This window comes from Urocitellus parryii, chromosome 3 (assembly GCF_045843805.1).
Source record: "Urocitellus parryii isolate mUroPar1 chromosome 3, mUroPar1.hap1, whole genome shotgun sequence".
In the NCBI taxonomy this organism is placed as follows: Eukaryota; Metazoa; Chordata; class Mammalia; order Rodentia; family Sciuridae; genus Urocitellus; species Urocitellus parryii.
The window spans coordinates 190093179-190111015 of NC_135533.1; the positions used below are offsets into that span (position 1 = coordinate 190093179).

At 43.9% G+C, this 17837-nt stretch overlaps 1 protein-coding gene across 1 annotated transcript in view; it reads right to left on the bottom strand.

The window, feature by feature from the left end:
• Positions 1-7284: 7284 nt before the first annotated feature.
• The window catches only part of Glb1 (galactosidase beta 1), a 99115-nt gene continuing 88562 nt past the window's right edge, over positions 7285-17837 (bottom strand). The window contains exon 16 of the mRNA XM_026406277.2: positions 7285-7782. Within this exon, the coding sequence (XP_026262062.1) occupies positions 7513-7782 (270 nt within the window). The 3' untranslated portion in view covers positions 7285-7512. The remainder of the gene's footprint in view (positions 7783-17837) is intronic.

The window sequence follows — 17837 nt, forward strand, 5'->3', positions numbered from 1 at the left end:
GGTTCGATCCTCAGCACCACATAAACATAAATAAATAAAATAAAGATATTGTGTTCAACTACAACTAAAAAATAAGTATTAAAAAAAAAAAAAAAAAGATCATTGAGGAGCCTGGTAGTGTCCCAGAGACCTCTGACACACTACAAATGAACTTTTCAACGTGGTTTTTTGAGTACTTTACCGTATTTCTGTTTTTGCAAGTGTGTTGATATCTACTGATCACAACAGGCAATGAACCCGTGAACCCAGCAGCTGCCGAGCTAAGTCACGCTGTTCTTCACTTCTGGAAGCCCCAGGCTGATGTTAATCTGGAGTATTTTTTCTGCCCACTCTCACGTCTCCCCAGGCAGCTCCCCTCGAGGAACCGAGAGTTACCGTTTGACTGTTCAACTACAATTCCTTGTAACTTTTCTCTGCCCACTTCTTCCAGAGAAACGGGCTGCACATAGCCCTTTTCCGCTAAGTTCCTGAGGAATTGGCTGAATGTCAAAGAGCAAATTAAAGCAGGAGGGAATCTGGATTCCAGGACAGTGATGAGACCTAAAACTTGGGAATTCTACAGGGCCACTCCTTGGGACACTTCATGATTTTAAAGCCACAAGAACCAAGGTACCTGGAGAAAAGGATCATGTTGCTTTGTAAAAATTAAGTCAAAGCTGCATCCAGGCATGGGTGGTGCACGCCTGTAATCCCAGCGGCTCGGGGAGGCTGAGGCAGGAGGATCGCAAGTTCAAAGCCAGCCTCAGCAACCTCGAGGTGCTAAGCAACTCAGTGAGACCCTGTCCCTAAATAAAATACAAAAAAAGGGCGGGGGATGTGGCTCAGTGGTCAAGTGCCCCCGAGTTCAATCCCCACTACCAAAAAAAAAAAAAAAAAAATCGAAGCTGCAATAAATTGGACAAACTGTACCACTTGCTCAGAAATATAAGTAAAGGGGCTGGGGATACAGCTCAGTTGGTAGAGTGTTTGCCTCCCATGCACAGGCCCTGGGTTCAATCCCCAGCACCCCCCCCCCCCCCGCCACACACACACCAAAAAAAAAAAAAAAAAAAAAAAAGACTGGGTATGTGGCTTAGCAGTGAAGTACTCTGCGTCCAATCTCCAATACCAAAGGGGGGGGGGGAGAAGAAACCTAAGTAAAAAGATGTCATCAACACATAAGAAACCAGACCAAGCATCCGTCACCTCTATACTCTCTTATTCTGAGGCTTGGTGTGGCCTGCACAATGCATTTCCAGCCTGTGCTCATAGTGACAATTCCCTGTGAACTCATATCTAGCAAGACCACCAGGGGGACCGGCAACCTGCAAACGATTCAAAGGAATCCACTTCATTAAACATAGGCTGAAGGAACCTACCATGGACCAAGAATTGTGCTTGGGCCAAGGGGCCCTAGACCAAGGAGGAACAGCACTCAATGCACGCTCACCGGGTCTTCAGACTTTTTAATGAAGACCTCAGAAACCCACAAGACTGACTGTAGCCCAACAGAGCTCCATGTATACATGTGATGTTTCCTTAATAGTGGCCACAATTTCTTTGTCCCTCCTCTCTCTGTGTTCCCTCCCACTGAGGCTGGGCATGCTGGGGCTGCTCCATCAGAATACGGTAGAACTGACATGGGGTGACTTCTGAGTCTGGTCCTTTAAGGACCATGCAGTTTCCTCTCACTCCTCTTGGAAATGCTCATTCTCTGGAAGCTCCCTTCTGGAACATGCCCTCAGAACCTGGCTATCGTGTTCCAAGTCCCAGTCCCATGGAGAGACCATCTGCCATGTTCTGTTGCCTGTCCCAGTTGAGCTCAAACTTCAAATCATGCCAGCCCAGACAACAGGTGAGAGCAAGAAGGGATTTCCAGATGAGTCCAGGACCCAGAAAGGCCCCCCCCCCGACTTCCCAGAACAAAACACAAGTTATCCCTGTAGGGCCATCCATAGGCCTCATCCACAGAATCCTGGGCATGACAAACAGCTGTTTCTGCCACTTCTAACTCACAGTTTGTTACCTAGTGGCAGACAACCACCCAAAGAGCACACCACCATGGCAGATGCCCTCAGGTAAGGAATTCAATATGGCGGTACCAGAAAGTCACTCACACTTGAGAACATGTGCACAGAGGCTTTAAGGAAGCAAAGCACTAAAAGAGAACCCATCGAGGGCTTTGAAGGCCTGCAGCCTTTTCTGTAGGCTCATGCTCCTGACCAGCAATCTCAAGGTCTTGAAGATGTACCTTCCCCCCTTTCTATGGGAGAACTTCCTCTTCCCCTTCTGGTCCACGTCCTGTTTCACATCAGACTGTCTCTGTCACCCCGTCTCCTCAGCTGAGCACAGAGGCTGGTCAGGAGAAGCACCAAGTTATTGAAGAGAACACAAAGAAATACAGGGAAAAGGATGGGATGTCCTGAGGTGTCATTTCTCCACCCCACCCTCCTCCCTCAGGTCTCCAGATACTGCTTCCCTGCTTTGGTGGATACAGATGACAGAAAGAATCAAAGGAGCATTTAATAAGCACCAGCTACACCGCAAGTCCTAAGCAAGGTGCTTTTATCATGACGTCTGTGTGTGTTTTGCTGGGGATCGAACCCGGGGGCCTCACACATCCTACGCAAGTCCTCTTGCACTAGGCTACTCCACAGCCTGTATTCGCTTAAGCAGAAACTGAAGTTGGGCAAGGTGGCATGTGCCTGTAATCCCAGCAGTTTGGGAGGCTGAGACAGGAGAATGGCGAGTTCAAAGCCAGCCTCAGCAAAAGCAAGGCATTAAGCAACTCAGAGAGACCCTGTCTCTAAATAAAATACAAAATAGCACTGGGGATGTGGCTCAGTGGTCGAGTGCCCTTGAGTTCCGGTACTCCTCCCCGCCAAAAAAAGAGGAAATTGAAACTTATAAGTGAATCATTTTCCTGTGATTGGGCTGACAGTTGTGAGTGAGAACATGAACCAGGGTTTCTGTTCCCAAAGTCTATCTTGTTTCACACTAGGAGACAATGCAGCTGGTTTGGGAGCTTTGGGGGACTTCAGCTCATGGGAGCCTCTCTCACATGTGAGAATGCAGGTAGGGCAACTGTCTGGAGCGGGACTGGTTCAGAATCCTCACTGGGCATTTACAGACAACTGAAAGGCCGTTAAGACAAGGGACAGACCAGGCAGACCAGGAGCAGGGGCCAGGCTTAAAGTCAGTCACCTTGCTCCCACTACCTGGACGGTGACCTGATTTTGCATGAGCTACTGGTCCCTACTAGCCATGTATTCAACCACAGACAGATAGATCCTTCACATTGACTAAAAGTGATTTCAGAAAATGACTTTTTTTTTTTTCATAAAGGGGAGAAACAAAGACCACACAAGATCATTTCCTATTTGTGTCATTTGACATAAGACATATTGCTTATTGGGGAAAACAATGAAAAAAACCCAACCTCAGATTAGTGTTCAACAATTTTCATTCTGAATAAACTGGATTTACTAAGAAACAAAGATGGACAGATTGACAGAGGAAGAAAAAACACACTGTATTGCCTGAGGTAGAGAAGGGAAGGGAGAGAAGACAGAAGGAGCCATAACTCTGGTAATTTTAAGGGTAACTGTGCCTTTTCCTCATCACTAAACTGGCCTTAAGAAAGATGTCCTGAATTTGCTTGAGTTCTTAAGAAGTTAAACATATGAACAAAGAATTGAACAAGAATATCTATACCAGCATTATTCATAATAGTTTAAAACTGGAACCAGCTGGGTGCAGTGGTGCATGCCTGTAATCCCAGTGGCTAGGGAGGCTGAGGCAGCCTCAGCAAAAGCAAGGCGCTAAGCAACTCAGTGAGGCCCTGTCTCTAAGTAAAATACAAAATAGGGCTGGGGATGTGGCTCAGTGGTCAAGTGCCCCCGAGTTCAATCCCTGGTACCAAAACAAAACCAAACCTGGAAACCATTCAAATGTTTATCAGTTGACAACCAGGCACACAAAACATGGTGCATATTCTATTGTATATGTATATGGCAATGTACATGCTACACCATGGATAAACCTCAAACACATTTATGATAAAGGAAAGAAGCCTGACAAAGAAGATGATACCCTGTGATCCCAGTTACAAGAAATTTTTCTTTTTCTTTTTTTTTGGTACCAGGGATTGAATTTAGGGGTGTTTAACCACTGAGCCATATCCCCAGATCCTTTGTATATTTTTTTTGGAGACAGGGTCTCACTAAATTCCTGAGGCTGGCTTTGTACTTGTGATCCTCCTGCCTCAGCCTCCTGAGCCACTGGGATTACAGGTAAGTGCTACCACACCTGGCTAAGAAATTTCTAAGAAAGGCATCCCTGCAGGGTCAGAAAACAGGCTAAACATTGCCTAGCAGTAGAGGTGGGAGTGAACATTGATTATAGGCAGGAGAGAACTTTCTGGGGTGAAGGAAGTCTTCTAATTTGGTGATGGCGGCACAGCTGCATAAATTTGGTAAAACTCATGAAAATTGTCCCTAAATCTAGACGAGTTTTATGGCATGTACACTCCATATCAATCAAACTGTTTAAATCGGGATATTCTGCAGGTCATATAAATGTGGGCTGCATATAAACCCAGATCACAGTGGTTCCCTGGAAGGGTGATGGAGAATGTGGTAAACTTCAGAGACCATCAAGGGTCTGGCTAGGTTAGCGCAGGCCTGCTCAGAAAACCTGGAATACTCAAGTCTGCTTTATGATAGATTCAATCTAAGAAGTCTAAATAGCAGGTAATACAGTTGCCCTTATTTTCAGAGATAACACTCATATATAGAATTAACTTTTAAATCATCAATTCATGGACAGACAGATCCAAAACAAGGTTATTCAGAGAAATTAGGAATGACGGAAGGCACATCTTACTTTTAAGAATGACATGGTAGGGGCTGGGGATATAGCTCAGTTGGTAGAGTGCTGACCAGGCATGCATAAGGCCTTGGGTTCAATCCCCAGCAACACACACACACACACACACACACACACACACACACACACACACACGACATTGTAGATAGCAAAAGCAATGCCCATGAGAGGCGGCAGAAGGAGGAGGATGGGTTGAGTAGGGTCCAGGGTGGTACTATGTATGCTTGAAGATTCCAGAAACTTCTGGGCAAGGGATGGAACATTAGAAGGGGGAAGGGATGGAACCCCATAAGAGTCTCTCAGCGACAAGTGAAAATACTCTGGTTTTTTGGAGGGAGATAGATGAGGTTTAGAACCAACTGTTCTGTGCTGAAGTTTTAAATGTTCACATCTGTAAACAGGTTTGCTGCTACCTACCTCACAGTGTGGTCCTGAAGATCAGATGATCAAGTATGAGGCAAGTGCACCATCCAGTGAGGTCACTCCTCTCCACTGCCCGACGTCTAGCGACTCTGTGCTGGTCTTTGAGGAAGTACAATTTATTAAATACATATGCTTTCAAAGGAACAGCCTCACATTTCTTTCCAAAACTTACCAGTGTTTGGCCAGTCCTGGGGAATGGCTTTATGTTTTCGGTCATTTAACAGTGGAAGGGTAATGAGGCTGTGGATCCATGGAGCTCCTCCTTCACCTCGTGGACCACATCCAAACATCAAATTGTGCAGACCTCTAGAGAAAGAGGCTGAGTTTAAAAATTAGGGTCCAGTCTGTTGGTCTCAACCCATCTATACCTCCTGCAGCTGGCTCACCCAGAGTTTTAAAATCCTCTGTTGAATCCCAGGTAGTTCTTATTTGTGCCTATGAGAGAGGGAAAACACACTGCCAACGAAAATGTTGTAGACCAGCACAAAACATCCTTCCCTTCTCCCTCCTTTACAAAAACCACGTTCTCTGTAAAGAACTTCAAACAAGCCAGGAGCAGTGGTGCACATCTGTAATCTCAGTGGCTTGGGAGGCTGAGGCAGGAGGATTGTGAATTTAAAGCCAGCCTCAGCAATTTGAAGAGGCCCTAAGCGACTCAGCGAGACCCTGTCTCTAAATAAAATATAAAAAAGGGCTGGGGATGTGTCTCAGTGGTTAAGTGTCCCCGAGTTCAATCTCTGGTATCAAAAACAAAAACAACAACAAGAAAAAAGCAAATATAGATGAGAAAAAGTGAACCACTCCCAAATGCCTATGGTCCTGAGATAATCATATCAACATTTCATTGATGTGATGCCAAACCTTTCCAATGCAGAATAGGTGGGGATTACACAGGCAACATGTGCTTAGACTAGCCAGATTCCAACTCCGTCTCTGCCACTTACAACAGTATGATCTGGGAAATCAGGAAGGTGATGGTACATTCCTCAGCAATCTTCTGAAAGTAAATTAAACATATGCTCTGCTCAGAAGCATGCATGGAAGAAAACATAATAACTGAGAGCTACTGCCCATGTCCAGACAGGCATACAATACAACAGTGTCCCCCACCTGTATAGGCCTGTCCACGGCACGTACACATGACTGTGGTAAGCAGAATGAGATCACTTGATACAATATGAAAGATATTTTTATATAAATAAAAAAAGTGATGCAGATCTATATTTAAGTACCAGGGATTAAACTCAGGGGCACTCGACCATTGAGCCACATCCCCAGCTCTATTTAGTATTTTATTTAGAGATAGGGTCTCACTGAGTTGCTTAGTGCCTCACTAAATTGCCGAGACTGGCTTTGAACTCACGATCCTCCTGCCTCCATCTCCCGAACTGCTTAGATTACAGGTGTGAGCCACCGTGCCTGGCTACATCACCATTTTCACAGCTAAATACTGTCTACTGTACAGAAGGACCATACCGCATACACCAGGCAACCATTGATCGCTTAGGTTGTTTGCATAACTGTTTGGAGCTGTACTCACAGGTTGCCTAGTAGATATCACAGAAATTCACAAGCAAGTCAAATAAGGATCGGAAAAGCAACCGTCCATTAAATCAAACCAAGACTCTCTTCTGTTCCTTTGATCCTCAAGCTAGTGAAGTGGCTTCTTCAGCCCACTCAAGTCTAGTTGTGATTTAAGTCAGACCACATAGCTTAATACCTGCCCAACATTAAAAACAGGACCGTGAGTTCAAAGCCAGCCTCAGCAACTTAGCAAGGCCCTAAGCAACTCAGTGACACCCTGTATCTAATAAAATACAAAAAGAGTCTGAGGATGTGGCTCAATGGTTAAGTTCCCCTGGGTTCAATTCCCAGTACCAGAAACCAAACAAACAAAAAAACCCCAGGCTCATCATATTTCATTATAAATTTATTTAGCAAAAAGACAACATGATTCTTAATTAAAATTAAAGTCAAAATCAGGAAGACTTCCAATGCTTCCACTCCGACTCTGCAGATCTGCCTGGGTATCACTGCTGTCACCTTCCTCACACATCCAAGGTGGCCCCTGAGGGTGGGGCATGGACACGGCGTGGCTGCAAAGAGACCTCAGGTGAAAACACATCCCCTAAATTCATTTTCTAAACCCACTTTCCTGAGAATGTCAGCAAAACAAGGTCCGAGGTCTGTGCGGGGGGCCAGAATCCCAAAGGGTCACCATCGTCATTCATAGTCTTGCCACAAGTCTTTAGTAGGCAGTTCTGAGAAGGAATAATTGTTGGCCACAGGTCTGTTGATAACAGGCGTGTCCACCAGCTCCACGGTGCACAGTTCCGGGCCACAGCCACTGCAGGGCGCTCGCTCTAGTTCCAGCACCGTGATGTTGTTTGGGGCCGAGGTTGTTAGGATGTGCCGTGGCACGAACAAGGTCATCTGGGGGCCCTGTGCCGGCCAATAGCGGCCAAGGTTAAAGCCGTTAATCCACACCTGCCCCTGGAAGGAGAGAGAGACAGAGACACACAAAACCATCAACCCAGGATGTACGGGCTGCCCTGAGGAGCATGGGAGCCTGATGGACAGAATCCAGCAGCAATGGGGCAAGAAGTGCCCCAAGGGAGGTGGGCTGAGAACCAGGCCCAGGCTAGCCTTGGTTCCAGCATCTGCTGGGATAACTGGGACAGGGGAAGGAATAACAAAGCCTCGCCCCAGACACCTACTCCTTCAGGAGAACAGAGGCTTGGTCTGCCTGACCGCATGCAGCAGTGACCAAGGCCAGTCCAGGAGCCCAGTGAGGCAGTCACAGGTGTCTGACTGCTGTCCTGGCCCAGGGTCCTGCGTTTACGGCTCTGCACACCGCCGCTCCCTGACTTTCCTCTGCACAGAAAAGATCCACTGAGCTGCTTCCTCCTAGAGATGCACTTTCCTTCTCTGTTCTCCATTCCTGGAGGGGGGTCTCAGCCACATGATCTGCTGTACATTCAGTGCACACACCCGGGGCAAGGGACTCCAGGGCCTGCAGCCTTCAGACAGGCAGGTCTCAGGAGCCATCCCCCAACCAGCTCCTCAAGATGGATATGAGGTCTGGAGGAAGGAGGTCAAAGGGGCCCATTCAGTTGGGCATCATCATGAATGCTGGGTCCCTCTCAGAGCATGGACCTCACGTTCCTTGCAAGAAGCAGAGGCGATCCTACAAGCTGCAGAGATAATTCCTGGGAGCAGGGGAACTGCTTCCTGTAACAACACTGAAAGAGGAGGAAAAACTTTTGCAGGGCAGGGACCATGGTTGGTGTATCTGTATAGCCTCCCTGTGCAGCCGAGGGTTTGCTCATAGAAGGTGGCTAAATAGGTGGAATGTTCTATTACAAAGAAAGTATGTGTGTGTGTATGGGGGGGGGATTGTCACATACCTATGCAAAACAAAATCCGGGAGAGGAAGGAAGGATGATTGACAGACAGGAGGGAGGGAAAAATAAGGGGGTGGAGGGAATGGGATGAAGGAGGAAAGAAAGTGATACCCCCAGTGACCCAAATACAGCTGGAGACACCCTGGTCCCCATCATGCTATGACACAACTGCAGTTGTTCCCCCTAGAGTCACTTTACCTTTGGCAATGTTTTAGCCTCCCAGTGTTCCCTTTATTCTAACTCCTTCTGAATTTCTTACCTGGGTTCCTATATATATTTTTTAAATATTTTTTTTAGTTGTCAATGGACGTTTATTTATTTATACATGGTGCCAAGACTCGAACCCAGTGTCTCACACTGAGCTACTACTCCAGCCTCTGGGTTCATATCTTAGTCCTGCCACTTCCTAACTGTCAGACCTGGGGCAAGTCTCAACTCCATTTTTCATACCAGTAAATTGGGGAGGATGGTGACAGGAAGAAACCGTGCACATGTGGTGGTCTGCAGAGCCTGGCTGGCTGGGGAAAGCACACCTAATTGGAGACGCTCCTTACTTATCTGGAATGGAAGCCCGGGGTGCTCACAGCCCACTGAAGGGGCCCAAGATTGAAAACCACCCATCTGTTGGATTAACTCATATAGAAAAAAGGATGACAGTTCACAGTTCTCAGAACTCTTTTACTCTTGTTTTTACCACGGGATGTTACCTCCATCTATCCTAAAAGATAATATACCCCAACAGCCTTGTCAAGTTCTCATCAGTTTAAAATCTGTCAGGGTCTTGGTTTTGCAGTATTAGACAGCAGTGCCACCATACTTTTGTGGTCAAGGGGAAGATGTCTTCAAAAATCAGATTAGCGAGAGGGCTTTGAGAGCAGAACATGAGGAATGGTGTGGACTGCAGCCTTCACGACAGGTTCCCAACCAAAGCCACGTCAGGTAGGGCACGGTGGCACATGCCGATCATCCCAGTGACTTGGGAGGCGGTGGCAGCAGGATCACAAGTTTGAGTCCGGTTTGGGCAGCTTATCAAGACCCCGTCTCAAAATATAAAAGTGGAGCACACGTGTAATCCCAGTGGTTTAGGAAGTGGAGGCTGGAGGATCGCAAGTTCAAAGCCAGCCTTAGCCATTTAGCGAGGCCCTAAGCAACTCAGTGAGACCCAGTCTCTAACAGAAAAACGGGCTGGGGATGTGGCTTAGTGGTTCCTTGTCCTCCTGTTTGCCACTGGTTATCACTGTGCCCAGTTCACAGCAGGCTCCATCATGACTGCCAAGTGAGTGACAAGGGGTTAAAGAGTCATGTGCCTCCTTCCAGGATCTTAGAGCTATGTAAACTTAACCCCGAAATGGGGAGAAAATTCAGACGAAAAATACAGATGTTCGATTTTATTTTTCCCCTTTATTTTTAAAATTTTTTTTAGCTGTCAATAGACCTTTACTTATTTTTTTAATATGCAGTGCTGAGAATCAACCCAGTGCCTTGCACATGCTAGGCAGGTGCTCTACCACTGAGCCACCACCTCAGCCCCTTTCCCATTTTTAATACATATATTTGGTAAAATTAAAATTTAACCTAGGTGGGGAGGTACCCATGTGTAGTCCTAGTTCTTAAGAAAGCTGAGGTATATATTAAAAAGTTCAAGGACAGTTTAAGCAATTTAATGAGGCCCTATGTCTCAATGAAAAATTAAAAGGCTAGGGATGTAGGAAAAAAAACTATCTGGCCCTAGAGTTTCTTTTATATTATTATTAGTAGTAGTAGTGATGGTGGTATTTGTTACTAGTGATTAAATCCAGGGGCGCTTTACAACTGAGGTACATCCACAGTTTTTAAAAAATATTTATTATTTATTTTAAGTTGTAGATGGACACAATACCTTTATTTTATTTATGTATCTTTATGTAGTGCTGAGGATCAAACCCAGGGCCTCACATGTGCTAGGTGAGTGCTCTAGCACTGAGCCACAACCCCAGCCCCATTTTTAAAAGTTTGAGGCAAGGTCTTGCTAAGTTGCTGAGGCTGGCCACCACCTTGCCATCCTCCTGCCCTAGCCTCTCAAGTTCCAGGGATTACAGGCATGTGGGTGTTTCTTTTATAGGAAAATTTTGTTTAGTTTTTAAATTCACACATTCAAGTCTTTTAATGAATATAAGGTTATTTTGATTTTTCCATTTTTTTTTCCTTCTGTTAGTTTTGTTAGGTGTAGGACACTTTCAATTTCATCTATCTTTTCAATTTTTTAGCATATTCACAGTATCCTCTTAAGTCTGGTAACACAGCTTCTTATTACCAGATGAGTGATTAGGTTTGCCATCTGCTTTTTCCTTGATCAGTCTTGCTAGATGGCTGCTGCTACTGTTGCTTTTTAATTTTTTTTTCCCAGGAACCAACTTTTGACTTCATTGATTTTCTCTTGCACATTTTTTTAAAATTTTTTTTTTTTTTTTTAAAGAGAGAGTGAGAGAGGAGAGAGAGAGAGAGAGAGGAGAGAGAGAGAGAGAGAGAGAGAGAGAAAGAAAGAGAGAGAATTTTTAATATTTATTTTTTAGTTCTCGGCGGAAACAACATCTTTGTTGGTATGTGGTGCTGAGGATCGAACCTGGGCCGCACGCATGCCAGGCGAGCGCGCTACCGCTTGAGCCATATCCCCAGCCCTTAAAATTTCATTAGATTCTACTGTTATTATCTTTAAGGCTGAAGCATAACATGCATGCAGAAAATTGCAGTCTGTCCTCTCATGAACAGGTAGAATATTGTTAAAATGGCCAGACTGCCAAAAGCAATCTACAGATTCAATGCAGTCCCCATAAAAATACCAATGACATTCTTCACAGAATAAAAAGACAGTCCTAAAATTCATTTGGAAGAATGAAAGTGCCAGAATAGCCAAAGCAAATTTAAGCCAAAAAAGCCATGTTGGAGGCATCATAATACCTGACCTCAAATGGTACTACAGAGCTATAGTAACAAAATATGCATGGTACTGACATAAAAACAGACACATAGACCAATGGTACAGAATACAAGACACAGAGACAACCCTACACAGATACAGTTATCTGATCCTTTACAAAGGGGCCAAAAACATACTGGAGAAAAAGAGCCTTTTTGATAAATGGTGCTGGGAAAGCCGTTTATCCATATGGAGAAGAATGAAAGTAGACCCACCTTGCAAAAAAAATCAACTCAAAATGGATCAAAGATGTAGGAATTGGACCAGAAACTATGTAACGCCTAGAAGAAAACACAGGGTCAACTCTCCAGCATGTCGGCACAGGCAACAACTTTCTCAGTAGGACCCCTAAAGCTTGATTTTTTTTCTTTTTTCAGTCCTGGGGATAGATTAAACCCAAGGACACCTAAAGCTCAAGAAATAATGCCAGGAGTTAATAATAATGGGGATGGCATCAAATTAAAAAGCTTCTGCACAGCAAAAGAAATAATTAGGAATGTGAAGAGAACCTACAGAATGGGAGAAAATCTTTGTTAGCTTCTCTTCTGACAGAAGATCAATATCTAAATTATATAAAGAACTCAAAAAATTAACACCAACCCCACACCCCCCAAAAAAACCCCAATTAATAAATGGGCAAATGAATTAAAGAGACATTTCTCAGAAGAAGAAATACAAATGACCAACAAATATATGAAAAAAATGTTCAATATCATTAGCAATTGGGAAATGCCAATCAAAACTACACTGAGATTTCATCTCACACCAGTCAGAATGGCAGCCATCAAGAACAAAATAATAAGAAGTGCTGAAGAGGATGTGGAGAAAAAGGAACACTTTTTACGCTGTTGGTGGGATTGTAAAGTAGACAAACCACTATGGAAATCAGTATAGAGGTTCATCAAGAGGCTAGGCATGGAACCTCCAGGGACCCACCTATGCTACTCCTTGGTAGCATAGCTGGGTCCCTGGAGAATTAAAGTCATCATACTATAGTGACACATGCAGACCCATACTTATATCAGCACAATTCACAGTAGCTAAACTACAGAACCAGCCTAGGTGTTCATCAATGAATGAATGGATGAAGAAAATGTGGTATACATACACAATAGAATTTTACTCAGCCATAAAGAAAAATGAAGTGTCATTTGCAGGAAAATGGATGGAACTAGATACCAGTATGTTAAGTGAAATAAGCTAAACTCAAGAGTTGTATGTTCTCTCTCATATGTGGAAGCTAAAAAGGAAAAAGAAAGGTGGATTGGCAGGGATTGCGTGAATGTCAAAGAGAGATCAGTGGAGAACAGGGACTGGGGATGGGAGAAGTATCACACTGGGGTGTGAAGTTGGCTAATTATTATATTATGTGTATGTACGAATATGTAACAAATCCCATCATTAAGTATATCTATAAGTACCAATAAAAATGTGAAAAGAGGAAAAAAAAGAAATGCATGAGCTAGGGTTGTGGCTCAGTGGTAGAGAGCTTGCCTAGTACATGTGAGGCACTGGGTTTGATTCTCAGCACTGAACATAAATAAATGAACAAAATAAAGGCCTATCAATGTCTAAAAAATATTTTTTAAAAATGTAGGCTGTCATTTCACTGTTTAATGCTGAAAAAAAAAACAAGAAATAATATATATGCACCACTGAGATCAAGAAATAATATATATGCACGAGAAACAACCCTTTTGTCCCCTTGAAGTCACCATTTCCCACCTCTTCTCCAGCAATGTTCACTATCCTGATTTTACTTGCCATTGGTTAGTTTTGCCTACTCTTGAACTACATGTAAATGTTTGTAAATGTCTTATGTAGTTTTTAGTATCTACCTGATTACCTAGAATAGTCCCGTGATGATTTTAATTGTTGTATGATATTCAATGGTGTGAATATATCAAAAAAACTTTTAAAAAATGGTGTCAGGGATCTAACCAGGGCCTCACACATGCAAGGCAAACACTCTACCACTGAGCTACACCCCTAGCCCAGAATATGCCAATATCTACTTATTACTTCTACTGTTAGAACTGGGCATTTGGGTTGTTTCTAGTTTGACTATTAAAAATAGCATGGCCCAAATGAACATTATTATATGTACCTTAGGGACACATATGCACATCTTTCTGATAGAACAGAATGTTAGGAGAATTCCTGGGTCAGAGTATATGCAGATGTCCAAATTTAGTAATATAAAGAATAGTGATAGCCAGGCACAGTGGCACATGCCTGTAATCCCAGAGATTTGGAAGGCTGAGGGAGGAGGATTGTAACTTCAAGGCCAGCCTGGGCAATTTCATGAGATTCTGTCTCAAAATAAAAAATAAGGGCTGGGGAGGCTGGGATTGTGGCTCAGTGGTAGAGCCCTCGCTTAACATGGGCGGGACCCAGGTTCAATCCTCAGCACCACATAAAAATAAAAGGCATTGTGTTGTGTCTATCTACCCTTAAAAAATAAATATTAAAAAAAAATAAGGGCTGGGGTTGTAGCTCAGTGATAGAGCCTGCCTAGCACGTGTGAGACACTAGGTTCGATTCTCAGCACCGCATATAAATAAGCAAAATAAAGGTTCATTGACAACTAAAAATATATTAAAATAAAAGGGGCTGGGGATGTAGCTCAGGGGTAAAGTCCCTCTGGGTTCAATCCCCAATACCCGCCCCCCCTGCAAAAAAAAAGTAGTTACAAAAAGAAATGTTAAGGGATTAAATTTTACTTTTAATTAATTTAACTATAAATGAAAATATGTATCTATAGTTAGAGGCTGCCATATTGACAGCAGGGCCGGAATGGTGAAAGGCTGTGATGTCATCACCAGCCCAGTCTCTGTACCTCTCATCCGGGAAGCCTCCTTACAGGCCTCGACTGTCTTTCCCCTCCCTCCCTCCGTCTGTCTGTCTCTCTCTCTCCCTCCTTTTTTCTGGTACCAGGGATTGAACCTAGAGGTGCTTAACCACCGAGCCACTCCCCAGTCCTTTTTTATATTTTTATTTAGAAACAGGGTCTCGCTAAGTTGCTCAGGGCCTTCACTGTGTTGCTGAGGCTGGTTTTGAACTTGTGATCCTCCTGCCTCAGCCTCCCGAGCCACTGGGATTACAGGCGTGCGTCACCTGACTGTCTTCCTCTCTTAAGGCAAGATCCCAGGCTCCCTGTGGAAGTCAATCTGGCCACTTCCACACACCCTGCTTCCCACCTACCTCCTCACCGAGGTGCACAGCCCTGCCCTCCTCCTCCCTGCTGTGTCTCGGCTGTTCTCCCCTTGCTCACTCAGACGTCCACTCGACTTTCCCCCATTACCTTAACAAAACTCCATGCTGGCCTCACCTGTGCATCATCACTGGAACACTGTCCCCCAGACCTGAAGTCTTCTGAGATCTCAGGTCACAATTCCACCCTCGCCTTCTCAGACAGGGTCATGGTCCTCCTAGGACTGGGATTTTCCCCTCCAAGTCCTCACTATCCCTTTAATCTCTTCTTCACCTCGCTCTGACCATTAGTAGAAAGTTGCATCATTTGACTTGGTTTATCAGCCACTGAAAGCTGTAACACGGGCTCTGTGTAGAGAAGGGCTTTGTACATTTTGTTAGGAGGCGATACTGTCAGCACTCAGTTACACAGAGTTGTTCAACAGAACACGTAGCCTCCCTCATTACGTGACACTTGTTAATAACTGTGCCTGGGAAAAAAGATTGCTGAAGAGATGACACAAAGTTGCATGAAAAGGAGACTTCACGCCACTCTGTTCTCAGTTTAAGAGTTTTAAAGAACACTGCTCACCAAAAGAAAAGTTAAATGCCGGCATTCCTGCCTTGATTCAGAACAACAACAACAAAATAGCACTTTAAAACAATAGAACTTAAGGCAAATTCTGTTTAAAGATACAAACACTCTAATCGTTGTTTCTCTTTAAAAAGTCATGCTGAAGCTGGGCTCGGTGGCTCGTGCCTATAATCCCAGCAGCTCGGGAGGCTGAGGCAAGAGGATTGCAAATTCAAAGCCAGCCTCAGCAACGGCAAGGCTCTAAGCAACTTAGTGAGACCTTATCTCTAAATAAAATACAAAATAGGGCTGAGAAAAAAAATAGGGCTGAGGATGTGGCTCAGTGGTTGAGGGCCCCCGAGTTCAATCCCCAGTACCCCCACCCCCCAAAAAAAAAGTCATGTTGAAATTATTGTTAATATAGGTGACTTAAAAAGATACCTTCTTTATTAATAGGAGGATCCTATCAGGGGCTAAGTATTGATGCATGAATATCAGTGGCTTCTGGAATGTCCCAAGACAGGTCTGACTACAGTGTTCCATGACAAAGTCTGACTTTACTGACCATGTCTTGACCCCAGCAGACTCCCTGCCCTTAGCTATTAATATCACAGTGATAATAATAGTTTCAATAAATTTGAGGTTACTGGAAATACCTGACCTATTTCTTTGTTGATCAGACTGATATGTGTGCCTGTCTGCCTTTCTGTCTTAAGTTATCTGGATAAATACTATCTTCTCAGAAGAGTTTAAAGCAAAATACTGTCTTCAGTTGTTATTCAAATTTTTTTTTCCACTTTTTGTCAGGGGGAGTTCCTTTGAAAATGACCAGGAACGCAGGCTGAGTGCCGACTTGATCACGTTCTCAAAGACACGTAGACGACTTGAAATGGAAAAGACAGTTTCAGTTCCCAAGGTTAAAGTCTCACCACACACAACTCATGAATCACTGAGCTACTAACTTGGGAAAAAGATAATTAAAAAGATTTAAAAAAAGATAAAATAGTGAGGATGGTTGCTCAGAGATGTTAAATAGATCTCCCTGAATACACAAAAGATAATGAATATCCTCCTTCCTTCAGAGTCCCAATGACACAGTTACATTTCTCTGCTTCCTCTTTAGAGAATAAAGTTAAATAACTTTATGTTTTCTTCTGTATTTTAGGATAAATCCTGTGTTAGTCAGCTTTCCAATACTATTAGAAATACCTGGGACAATCAACTTATAAAGAGAAAAGGTTTAGAGTGACTTACAGTTTTGAAGGTTTCAGTCCATGGTTTATTTGGCCCTGTTGCTTTTGGGACTGTGGCGAAGCAAGAATCATGGCAGGGAACACCGGGTGGGGCAAAAGCACTCACCTCAAGGTCGGGCAGTGAAAGGGGGAGAGAAGACACAGGGTCCCAGGATCCCCTGGGATCTCATGCTCCCGATAACCTAGATACAGCCCGCTATGGCCCCATTTCTTAAAGGTTTCACCACCTCCCAATAGCACCACACTGAAAACCAAGCCTAAAATTTAACACATAGCTCTTTAGGTGGATGCTTAAGATCCAACTAGAGCAGAAGCAAACAGAACTGAAGGCATCAAAAGCATAAAATATTACCGTAAAAGAGGAATCACTTTTCTTCATCACATCCAAAATGAAAAAGTCCTTTCCTTCCTGACACCCAAGAGTTCTATCACTGCTGACTGTTTTCATATAGTTCTTCACCGAACGAGTCACGAGACCACCTCACAATACTAACAGCTGAGAAGCAAAAACTATCTCCAGGCTGCCACATAAAGCTTGTGATAAAGTTCATGAACTAAAAATTGCAGGAAATTCTCCTTCACGTGCAACAAATCTGATTATCTAGTGTCCAAGGGCATGAGTTTTATAGAGTAAGCAGATCTTGTAGGAGGTGTGCATACTTGCAAATTAGGCAAAATTTTTTTTTAAACTTAGCATATCAAATTTAGAAGTAAAGGAGGGTCAAACAGTGCTAAAATCTTGTGGCATGTTAGAAAAAAAAAAAGGGCATGATTCTTTGAAGTTCCCTTTATCAAGAGCTAGAATCTGTTTCTCCATTCCTTGGATCTGGCTGAACTAGCAACTTGTTTTTGCCAAAGAATGAGGGGCAGGTGTCATGTGAATTCTGACTTGGGCCACAAGCAGCCTTTCATCACTTGAGGTACTGGGGATTGAACTCAGGAGTGCTCTATCACTGAGCTATACCCTCAGCCCTTTTTCATTTTAAGAGATAGGGTCTTCCTATGTTGCCCAGGCTGGCCTCAAGCTTGTAATCCTCCTGCCTCAGCCTCCAGCTTCCCTGGGATGACAGATATGCACCAACAACCCCCCAGCCTTACATATATGCATTCTTTCTTTGAATCCTGCTCAGGCACCAGGTGAACAAGCCTAGGCTAACTTGCAGGATGAT